The following is an 11,629-nucleotide window of genomic DNA, read 5'->3' as shown; positions in this document are numbered from 1 at the left end:
CAATGCTGTTGCTGCCGCCCTCTAAGGTGGCTCAAGTTATTGCAGAGGACATCAGCTATATGAGAATTGCTGAAATCAATTCAGTAGGTTACTTTTTTTTCTTCTTCAAGAAATGCTGTACTGTAGTTGCAAGAGGTGGGAAATACTCTCCGCAAACAAGACCAAGCCAGAGTACGTATTTGGGTATCAAAATATGTCGGATTGTTTTTGTTTTCCCCCCGGTATGTGCAGGCAGGGGCTGCCCAGAAACCCCCCCGCCCCCACTCGTCCAACTATAAAATATAATTGTGTACTGCAACATGGAGAAAATAAACACATTTGCTTTTATCTGTAAGATACAAAAAAAAAAACTTCTTAGCAACACTTCTTTTTTTAACTGTCAAGGAAAAAGATCCAGTTTGAGAAAACGTTACATAAGAAAAATCCCCCAATTCTCCCGGAACTACAGCTTTGATGACATCATGGGGAGGGGGGCTTTTAGAGAGCCTGGACAAGATGATTGCTTCCAGACAGACCTTGGATCTCTGTCGTAAATTCGCATACACATAAATTGGTGAGTTGCTGATGACGCATTCTGGGAGGGAGATACTAATTTTCAGAAAACATTGTGAACTTGCACAACTTTGATTTTTTTTTCAAGTACCCAGCTGCATCCTCTGCAGGTTTTAAGGCCCTCCTGGCCATGACAGGGTCATTGACCCTTTAAGTGGGACTTGATGCCATTTTCATGTCACAATGCTCCACATTTGTGTCCACTGCATGTGGCACTCATTGAAATGTCGTTTTAAAACTATTGTCGTGGTTTAGACCTTTTGTCTAATTTCCTCTTGATTAGGTGTGAATTCATAGTAAAAATTATTTTAAACGAAAACACGCACGCATACACAAAGACGCATTCTTTCCGTCTTTTTCTTTTTTTTTTTATTCCAGGGCAATAAAATAACTCTCATTTAAAAATGTCACTCCCTTGCTTGCACAGATGCGTTTTCCACCAATCATCGGAACGTTACACCTCCAGACAGTCTCGGGGAAAGATTTAAATCTAACCATATGCCCAGTCATTTAAAATTCTGGGCAGACGCCAATGAATAAAAAAAAAAGTAAGTCTAGTGGAAAAGGAAAAAAAGTCTTGTTAATAGCATTGAATATCTCCACACACATTTGATTGAATGCATGTTCCCAGTCTGTTGTTTGGTTTAGTCCTGGAACTTTTCTGACACACATAGACTGCCTCTATAATAATTGATTGGTAGAAATGTTCATTCCAGGTTTGCCACATTTATTTCTGCTTTAAAGTTCTCAGGCTCAAACTTGACCAGGTCTTGATTGCTGGACTGCAGACGATCATTATCTCCATTGTCTGTTTTTTCTATGTCGTCTTCAGGCTTATCACCTACTGAACCATTGCCGCCTTGGTGATTCTGTGCTGCGTTTATGCCTGGAAATTCATTCAGCCTTCCGGGTTGTACTGGTAATTTGTTGCAGTCAACGCCATGCTCCTTTGGTATTTGTAAAGCTGTGATGTTTGGCGCTTTATGCAGCCCGAACTCAATGAGTCCTCCACCGTTGTGTCTGTGTGATGTTGACTGGGCACCTGTCGGGAGAAATATGAGCCAGTTAACACAGACAGATATTGACCACCGTCCGCATATTAATTCTGAATTCTGAAAATGAACGGATGGACGGTTTTCTGTGATGTAACGCCTGTTACCATAGCAACAGTCTTTACTGGCATTGGGCAAGGCCCTTATTTTGCTTCTTCAATGTTGGCAAGACATTTTGGAACAATTTCATGATTCCAAATTTGTGGGAAGAGTTTCGGTAAGTTTTCTGTTCCAGATTGCTTCCATCCCAGAAAATTGAATTTGACACGTTTTGGGCGTTTAACTTTAACCACATCAAACATTGAACAGATTATGAGGCAAATTGAAGGACTGAAGTTTTCTTCTGGATTAACAGGCAGTGTCATTTCTAGTGGGTATATTGATCACGTTTCCCATTACAGAACTTTGATGTATAATTTGCGATTTGTCACATACCTCTGTGCCTTAGGCACCGTGGGATAGCTAAAATGACAGTAAACAAGACAAAGGCTGCAGACGCCGCCGTACTCCATCTTGACCTCGGCATAGTCTGCTCATTCAAACCTGTTGAGCAACTTTGTTTTGTAATATTTGTTTTGTCTTTCTGGGTTCAATTAAAGCAGTTATCACTCACTTATCGCCGCAACGGTAATATTGACTTTGGTTAAAACAATGAATCGACTCTGCGGGCCCGAGATGGTGCACGTGTACGTCCCGGAGTGCTCGTCGCTGTGGGGCTTGCCAAGCAGAAGGGATCCGTTTCCCAGCGGAAGCCGCTCCTGATCCAGTTGGGCTCGGCCTTCCCATAAGTTGAAGGTGTGGTTGTGTCTGCTGTCATAGCGCAGGATCACGACGGGGTCGCCGGAGGAGATGAAGCTCCAGATGAGGGAGAAGTTTTGAAGACTGTGTGGCACAACGCAGGGGATGCACAGTGTGTGCCCTTCTTCCTGCGTAATCACTGGAAGACATTAGACGTCACATTGCCGTTTGTTGTCATTGTCATACAGCGACCCACCTTGATTCTTTCTCGAGGCGGTCCACACTTGGCTCTTGTCCGCCGATACAAATGAACAGAAGAAGATGTAATCCGAGACGTTCCCCTGAATCATGAGCGTACTTTGGACGTTGAAGAGCCCCTTGTGCTCTGTGGTTTTAGTGGTGACATTTTCCAACGCTTCTTCTGCTGACGGGGGATCTGTAGCCCACATCACCTGGGGGATGGGGTAGATGTTGTTGGAGGAGCACGTGACCATCTCGGTTCTTAACTCCATGACGACTGACTGGATGGGTGCTTCAAGAGAAGAGGATGAGCATTTAAGTTTGCGATTTACAAAGACATTTTGGACAAATATATGATTTGATATGACAGTTGAGGAAGACATTTTTCTGTATCAGCGCCAACAAAAGGTCCAGAAAAGCAGCCCTAATTTAAACAAAACACTTTTTTTACCGGATAAACTATAATATAGATTGTTCGTAACTTTATATTTTCATCTATTTCCAGAAAGGATTTGACGCTGGGTCTTTTTTTTCCAGCGGTAAGGCAAATTTCCAGCAGAGGGAGCTATTCACTTTACACTACACTAGCACTTCGGTAAATCCAACCCACAATCAGTTTTTTTTTCTCTCTCCAAATTGTGGTCAGCCGTGAGCAATCAATGCAAGTGATGTACAGTGACAGGTAGACCAATGAAATGCTCTTCCATTAGATGCTAGACAGAATGAAGGAATACAAAGCTTTACTGACCCTTCACTTCCAGGTTTACAAAGACTTCCTGGTTCCCCTTCCTTGTGCTCGTGTAACACTTGTACCGGCCTCTGTCCTGAACTTTGACCCTTCTTAGGAGGAGAGACGCATTCCCATTCGGGATGTGAGCATTGAATAGACATGTCCTCCCGCTGAAGTGTTTGTTTTGAAGTCCAAACTGGTCCTTGTTGTAGTAGTAACTGTGTACTGGAATTTGCTGCTTATACCAGTGGATCACCACGGTGCCTGGGGGTCGAAAGTTGCAGGGCAAGAGGCAGTCTTCTTGGATGATGCAGTAGACATTGGTCTCTGGAAGTACACGAGTGTGATTTATAGAATTACAGCACTAGAATCAGAAATGGATTCAGTCTGAATCATTGAACAAATAGACATTGGACATCTCTTGAAAATATTTTTGCTCATTATCAATTAGAGTTATAGCCAATTACCTTCTGAGATGATGATGAAAAATCCTCCAATGAGAATGAGCATCAGCAATATAGGTCCTGTTCCTGCCATATCTTGAAGTGATCTGAATGGTTGTGTGAGAACAATCGCTGGCTGGTGTGCATTGAGTCGCATCAACGCGATTCTAGTTTACATCCTCGGCAACACGAATGAAACACAGACTAATTAACTAAGCAGGTGAATGTTTAACTATGTGAATGCTCCATCACGCAACACCTCTGCCTTCCAAATGAGTTCCCATTAATTTACATACTTGCACAGTGTAACGCGAGATCATATCAGCAACTTTGAACATCAATTCAAGTTCAGTGAATTCAAACCAAACAAATCAAGTCAACTTATGATATAATAAAACGTCACAACAAATACATAAAGTGTTCAAAATGAATTCTGCAGTTGATCCAAAAAGTCTACACACCCCTGTTCAAATGTTTTTGCCATTACAATAATGAGACCACATGGAATCATTTCAGAACATAATAATGTGACCTTTCCTCTGTAAAACAATTTCAATATTTTTTTGAGAGGGGACATATTTATAACTAAAATAATGTGGTTGCAAAAGTGTGCACACCCTGTGATCCGACTTGACCAATCATATTCAAACATGTGGGATGGGGTCAGTATACACCTGCCACCATTTAAAGTGCCTTTGATAAACCCCAAATGAACTCCAAATGTTAGAGTAGGATTTGTTTTTGGGAGAATTCAGGCTGAGTCACGCAAGTGCGAGGTTTGCAGAGGTGGACTAAACATATGCTGACATGTGCCCTCTCTGCGTGGGATCATTCATTACCAACCACCCCGACCGACAGAAGGAAGATCCCATCGTGTGTAAAAGTAGGCTACATGTTTTTTATTTTTATCTCTTCAGAATGATGATGAAACCGCCGGTTGTATTATCCCCGCGCCCTCCCCGCCCTCGGCTGCCTCTAGTTTGTAGGTTACCGAAAGATTTCACCAACCACAGATAAGAAGATTAGGGAGGAATTAATGGTATTCCTTTGTCATGATTGGAATAAATTGATATTTGGTTTTAGAGGGTGGAGACTGTTTGGGGTCAACAGCAAGCCTGTTCTTTCAAAAGATGGCACATTTGACCAGCAAGCTCAATCAGGGGACTATTCGGTTTCATGCACACCACCGCCTTTGCAGCAGATGAGAGTGCACCGACTACTGGGCATGTGCGAGCTCCAGCGAAATGAGTGCTGCCGGGACATGGACGTGCCAGTAGGGGACGGGGACTGAGGCGTCCGTCGGTGGGCGGGGGAAGACGCTGGCGGGATCCAGCACCGGTTTCACCATGAGAGTGGTTCTCCTGGCCTTACGACTCATGTGCTTTGCCTGCTTGTGGCCTGTCACGCAGCTCAACAGCAACCACTTCTCCAGCAAGAGGAGACACAAGGAGCTCGAACTCGGAGACGTCAACAAACAAAAACATGGCGGGTGAGCCAAAGTGTCTTTTTGTGCTTTATACACCTTGATGACCTCTGTCTGTTGTTTAGATGTTTACGAGGGTTAGGGTTAGCGTTACCTTTTTAGCTTAATTAATGAGTCAGATACAAAAGTCTGTTTTTAATTTTATTCCCTTTATTGAAAATTATTAACAAATGACTAATTCTGTTACTACTATTGAGAGGATTTGGCCAATTTTAAATGAAACAATTTGTTGTCGATTAATTGATTTTTTGTACCTTTTTTATTCCTTTAAATTAATAATCACTGCATGTGCTTACTTAAATACTATATTTCCCTCATGGAATATGGTTACATTTTGTTTCTTAATGGGAGTAGTGCAAATCATCAGGTAAAATGACCCCACATGGCAAAACAGAAATGAAATATTACTCATGAAAGTTAACATTCCAGTCATGTTCTACCATGAATTTAGCGTTAATTTGGAACCCATTGTTGACACCTGAGGCTTAAATTAATTCAGGGCAGTCAATTCACAATCTATCTTGACATCTTTGTGTTTTGTTGCCAATGAAGTTTGTTTGATTCCCTCTAACACGAGAAGCAAGTCTGTCGAAAACACGTTTGAAGAACTTCCAGTAAACTAGGAACTGTTACTATTAGATCAAAAGCTCTCTTTTAATCACACACAGCTCAACTCCAAGCAGTGATGAATGAACGCTCCACCAGATGTCAGTTCAATGAAAGATAAAGACAATTTGAGCTTTTCTGTTGACCTCAACTGCTGTTTGTCCTCTTTTGCATTTTAGACGAGTGGATCTCAAGATGAAAAAGCTCGACAGCACAAAGTCTTTGCTAATTAAATCGGAACAGCTGCTTCGAATCGAGGACCACGACTTTGCAATGCGGCCGGGCTTCGGAGGTAAGGCCCGCATACTGTCACTCTATATCTATCTTTGCATTTCCCCTGGGCAACCCGGTAAAATACCAATGTAGGTTACTGTGCTGTCTTTGCTATTACGCCTCCTCCAAAAGCCTTTGATGACCTAGATAATCTGTGAGAAACAACGGCTACAGACAGTAGTACAGATAAAATAATCTCAAACGCGCACCTCATTGGGGAAGGCCTGATGTTATGAGGAGATCAAATCTCAAATAACAGCTGTAACAACAGTGTACAATGTGTGCAGAATACATTTGTGTCAAATGGCCCCAAGATGGAACATGTGTCACAAAATACATTTCAATAATATGTTTTTTGGTATTTTCTATGAATACAAGGGCTACCGTTTTTTTCCATGCATAATGCGCAAAATTTAACTAATTTATTGTCCTAAAGTCTGAGGTGCGCATTATACATGGGTACAAAAAATAAATAATAATAATAATATTTTTTTATTTTTTTAATCCGGATATGATACGGAGGCCGCCATTACAGATGCGCTTTCTTCTCTGCTGTTCACTTCAAACACGCTCCATACGAACACAATGCTCTCGTATCAGACGCTTGCTCGATCACCTGCTCGTTTGCTGTCACAATGTACCCTACACAAATCCGAAACATTTCTTCGCTATTGAGTTTGCTAGCACATGCGCAGTGATACTGACCGGCAAAATAACATCCGGTTGTTCCCAAAGATGATCTTTTTTCTGAAATAATTTTACGTTTACGGACTTAAGTAGGAGTCAAAATTTGGGTGCGTATTATACATGGGTACAGGCTTTTTTCCAGCATCAACATGCCATTTCTAGGGTGCGTATTATACATGGGGGCGCATTATACATGGAAAAAAACGGTATTTGGGTTGTCTAGACTGTGTGTTTTGTTTTCAGTCTAGTTGCTGTTTTCACTCGTGATGTCATACACTTGACTTTTTAGTCATTCTATGATAATTATGTAGAAAACCAAGCATACAGTTGGCCTGTCATAATCCCTCTTTTCACTTTTGTAATTGAGGAGTGATGCTTTTGCGTGCTTATCGTCATTAGGTAATGGTAGTGATAGGACAGGATTATTATAGTTCACCTCATACATTTTCATTTTTGGGTTATGAAACAATGAGGTAAGGTTAAGGTCTTGTATTTATGTAATAGTACAACATCGCTGCTTTTCAGCTTGAAATGATTCAAAGATTATATATGTAGCTTGCCGTTTGTAAGTAAACAATATGATTATTTGATAGAGTAAACGTTATATTTTCTAGACCTTTTTTTTTTCAATTGATCATTTGATCAGCATGTGTCAGTCAAGACTGTCCTACCGTCTTTACAGTGTGACAAGCGCTGATATAACTCCTCTGAGCTTCTGAGCACTGATTATATAACACGTCGTCTCTAGCCTCTACGTCGCTATAGTGTGGATTACACCTTCTCTACCAGGCGCATGGTGGCATATAAATACGTAATCTGTGGTGGATGTACGGATGGCCAAAACATGGAGGATGGCCTCATCATTACAACGTGTTATCCTGCTGCTGCTGCTGCACACTGATGTATGTTGACTTTTGACCCTTTATGCCAGGTTCCGCCATCCCCGTTGGCATTGACGTCCAAGTCGAGAGCGTTGACAGCATAAGTGAAGTAAACATGGTATGTATGAAGTTTTGCCAACTGTTCCTGATGCATTTCAATCAATGTCTTCTTTCGACTGGGACTGTGCTCAGGACTTCACCATGACTCTGTACCTGAGGCATTACTGGCAGGACGACCGACTGGCCTTCCCCTCCAGCAACAACAAGAGTCGAACCTTCGACGCACGTCTCGTGAAGAAGATCTGGGTACCTGACGTGTTCTTCGTCCACTCCAAGCGCTCTTTCATCCATGACACAACCATGGAGAATATCATGCTGAGGGTTTTCCCTGATGGCAACATCCTCTACAGTGTCCGGTAAATTTAAAAAATATATATATATATAATAATTACACACAAAATAATAAAGTAAAAAAAATCTCTATATATAAATAAATAAATTAATAAATTAATAAATAAGTATTTCGTTTCGTTTCGTTTCGTTTCGTTTATTTATTTCAAACATGTGGAAAAAAAAGAAGAATAAGCTTATTGTACACAATAAAGGACATGACAAAAGACATACAGACGTACCTACATTCATACATATAACATATAGCCGCAAAAGAACCATAAATCACATTCACATGTCTGAAAAGGAGTAGGAAGAAGTATAATTTATTTAATCCCACCCCCTATTTAATAATCCCTAAATACCCAGCCATAAATCATTTTGCCTCAGTTATCCCAACAAAGTTATACAACTATAAAATTATAACAATAATAATCAATAATTGCAATAAAGTACTATCAAACTAAATATAGAAGCAATTAACAGGAGTGTAATATTGTCCGTCAACCAGCTTTGCGCATTCTTCATATCCATTTCAGTGGCTCGTGTTGGCAATATGTCACCACAGACTGCCCCAGCAGATTGTGTGCTGTGAATAGCAATACGTATTTAGGAATCAAATGTAATGCAGCTGTTGGTTGTTTGGATTCAATTTTTTTGGTTGCCTTTTAAAGCTTTCTGATATTTATTTTTGGCCTTGCTGTAAGACAGTAGAAATGTCTCCTTGCCAATCAGCAAGGAACAAAAAAACAGAACATGCTGCTACGTCTCCTCAACAGTCATGTCTTTGTCTTTAGACATTGTGAAGCAGCAAGTGGCTAGTTTGCCAAGGTTGTTCTCGGAAGTCTTACTCCAAATAACTCAACAATGGTGTGTTTGTGGTCACGACTTGGCTCAGTTTATTGGATGTGGGACAGCTGCTGTCTTAAAAGTGCTCATAATTAGCATAAATTCAAAACAAAAGTATGCTTAATTTCATACGTTTCTATTCCATTCAATTTATACTTTTGCTTGATGGGAATAAACTAGAAAGGCGACTCTTTGGAGTTGCTGGTGTTTATTACAGTGCAGTCCATCACTGTACATTCTGGTTTATTTTCCAACGCAGTTGCGATGGTGATGTTCATGTGTATGTGTGTGTGTTTCTTTTTTTTTTTTAACTGTGAGCTTTGTTTTAGGATAACTGTGACGGCACTTTGCTCAATGGACTTCAGCAGCTTCCCTCTGGACACGCAAAACTGTTCTCTAGAGCTGGAAAGCTGTGAGTATCAAACATTGCCAAGCTTTAATAATCTTTTGCATGTTCTTGCATTCGGTTGTTATTATTGCTCTAGTCTTGTTTTGTTTCGCGAGCTCATTTATTTTTATTCTTGCTTAGTTAAATCAGGTCAGCCTCCGTCCATTTTATAGTTTTCCATTAATGACTGGTTTACAGAGGATTATATTTCCCTTGCATTCTTTGTTGTTGCACTTGATCTAAGTGCAGACAGAGCAGGGATTTCCCTCCAGCTATAAACTAAAGAACACATTTATCCATCTATCTGCTTTTTTAGAAAATCTTGCTAATCTTTGTCAATTGTCAAACCATAAATAAAACATGTCTCCTTATCTCAACCAATTGCATCCACTATTTTCCTTTCCTTTGAGAATGGAATGCAAGTGAGGCAATGTGTTCAATTCATCCTCCAGCTTTTTCTTCTTTCTCACATTTCTTGAAGATGCTTACAATGAGAACGACCTCATGCTCTATTGGCAAAATGGGAACGATTCATTAAGGACTGATGAGATTGTGCTCTCTCAGTTTTTTGTTGAAGACTTCCAGCCTTCCTTTGGGCTTGCCTTCTACAGCAGTACTGGTATGTGTAATTAAATTAAAAAGAAAATAGGTCAAGATAGCGAGTCAGTTTAAACAGTCACATTCTGTGTCCGTTTTTGTGTGTGTGTGTGTGTGTGTTTCAGGTTGGTACAATCGTCTCTACATTAATTTCATTCTCAGGAGGCACATCTTCTTCTTCATGCTGCAGACGTATTTTCCCACCATGCTGATGGTGATGTTGTCCTGGGTGTCTTTTTGGATTGACAGGAGGGCCGTGCCCGCCCGTGTCTCCTTGGGTACGACAAATGAAAATCATTTCTAGCTTTGATATAATAGTGTGTTTTTTTCCTCCAGGTTTTAAGGTTTGTTGTGTGGTGTTATGCTCCTTGCATGCAGGCATCACCACCGTGTTGACCATGTCCACCATCATCACCGGAGTGTCCTCCTCAATGCCTCAGGTGTCTTACGTGAAAGCAGTGGACATCTACTTGTGGGCCAGCTTCCTCTTTGTGTTTCTCTCCGTCATCGAATACGCGGCCGTCAACTATTTCACCACAGTTGAGGAGATGAAGAAGCTGAAGAGGGCACAGGTCGCCAACGCTCCTGCTTTTATTTCCACGAGTCTCGTGCAACTTGTTTGACATCATTATTGCACCATCTGGATCAATGACATGATCTAGAAACTTAACCCTGCCTCTCTTCACCATGCCCATACAGATCCCAGCGTCCTACGACGCCACACAGGCAATGGCTTTTGACGGCTGTTTCCATGACAACGATATTGACCTGACCTCTTTCCCCGAGGCTTCCAGCACACCAAACACGGAGAGGAACACACAGTCACGAAACTCCACCGTGTCGGCTCCCACAGAGGGCACCAGGCTACGCCGCAGGAACCCTTTAAAACACAATCTCAGTTTCATAATGAGCAACAGCTACATGATTGACTCCTACTCCAGAGTTTTATTCCCTCTGGCCTACCTGCTCTTCAATATCATTTACTGGAGTTTGTATGCATAGCATACTTTCCTTGCAGAAAAATATGAAACTTTTTTTTTCAAGATTCTCATCACACATTCCAAAAGGATTTATATACAGTGACTCTGTCTGTTGTAAAATGGTATTTTCTTGCTTTACAGAGCCTTTGTATCAGATGATTATTTCACACTTGGGATTGTATTGTATTGCTACGGAGTAAAAGGCATATTTATTGTCTAATATATGTTAAAAAATAAATAAACATGTAGTGTTGTCTATGTGTCTTTTGTAGTATTATATGTTGTTTTTCGTCCTTCGGATTCAAAGGTCACCATTTACTTCCATCTAGATTGATGAGCAGGGACTGTCATATATGCATGACAGCTGATTTGTGGTAGGTGATGTTAAAGTCTTCGATTTTTCAAATTAAATTAAAATACTTGCATTTGGAACATTCATCTGCAGTAACTAAGGTCGATGCACGGTAATTGCACGTGCGTGTTTTTTTAATGTTATAAGAAAACAGGAATCATTCTTTAATTTGGACCACATTGTGATTTTGCATTGTCAAGAGTACTGTAATATTGCTTTAATTTATAATTTTCACCAAAACTTGGTTTGATTAAATTTTTTTTTTACATTCTCCTATCTTATTAAATGTCAATTTTTAATGTTACTCGAGGTAGATATAGGTGTTGTTTGCTGTTGACAGTTATGAAAAACAGGCGCACAAACTACACTTATTACGCAAGACATTTCA

At 40.6% G+C, this 11,629-nt stretch overlaps 1 protein-coding gene across 3 annotated transcripts; it reads left to right on the top strand.

Moving 5' to 3' along the window:
* The first annotated feature begins 22 nt into the window (after positions 1-22).
* On the top strand, positions 23-11,151 carry gabrr3a (gamma-aminobutyric acid type A receptor subunit rho3a). Of its 3 annotated transcripts, none has more exons than XM_061300338.1 (10): positions 23-171; positions 5,165-5,244; positions 6,024-6,136; positions 7,736-7,803; positions 7,878-8,101; positions 9,254-9,336; positions 9,794-9,931; positions 10,035-10,187; positions 10,288-10,481; positions 10,609-11,151. In XM_061300338.1, the coding sequence occupies exons 3-10, from the start codon at positions 6,040-6,042 to the stop codon at positions 10,909-10,911; spliced, it is 1,260 nt and encodes a 419-aa protein (XP_061156322.1). In that variant the 5' UTR covers positions 23-171; positions 5,165-5,244; positions 6,024-6,039; the 3' UTR covers positions 10,912-11,151. The 3 variants fall into 3 exon arrangements, with proteins under 3 accessions (XP_061156322.1, XP_061156320.1, XP_061156321.1); XM_061300336.1 differs by lacking the exon at positions 23-171 and adding an exon at positions 3,545-4,638; XM_061300337.1 differs by lacking the exon at positions 23-171 and having other exon boundaries at positions 4,668-5,244.
* Positions 11,152-11,629: the final 478 nt, after the last annotated feature.

Source organism: Syngnathus typhle, linkage group LG15 (assembly GCF_033458585.1).
Source record: "Syngnathus typhle isolate RoL2023-S1 ecotype Sweden linkage group LG15, RoL_Styp_1.0, whole genome shotgun sequence".
In the NCBI taxonomy this organism is placed as follows: domain Eukaryota; kingdom Metazoa; phylum Chordata; class Actinopteri; order Syngnathiformes; family Syngnathidae; genus Syngnathus; species Syngnathus typhle.
The sequence above is the reverse complement of the archived record's forward strand: the minus strand, read 5'-3'. Positions and strand labels throughout refer to the sequence as shown.

Bases quoted from the DNA above. Each gene is read 5' to 3' on its own strand.
- gabrr3a (XM_061300336.1), top strand. From the start codon at position 4,555: ATGCTGACATGTGCCCTCTCTGCGTGGGATCATTCATTACCAACCACC. The intron at 6,137-7,735 runs GTAAGGCCCGCA...CCTTTATGCCAG, and splicing joins AATGCGGCCGGGCTTCGGAG to GTTCCGCCATCCCCGTTGGC. The intron at 10,188-10,287 runs GTACGACAAATG...CCTTGCATGCAG, and splicing joins GCCCGCCCGTGTCTCCTTGG to GCATCACCACCGTGTTGACC.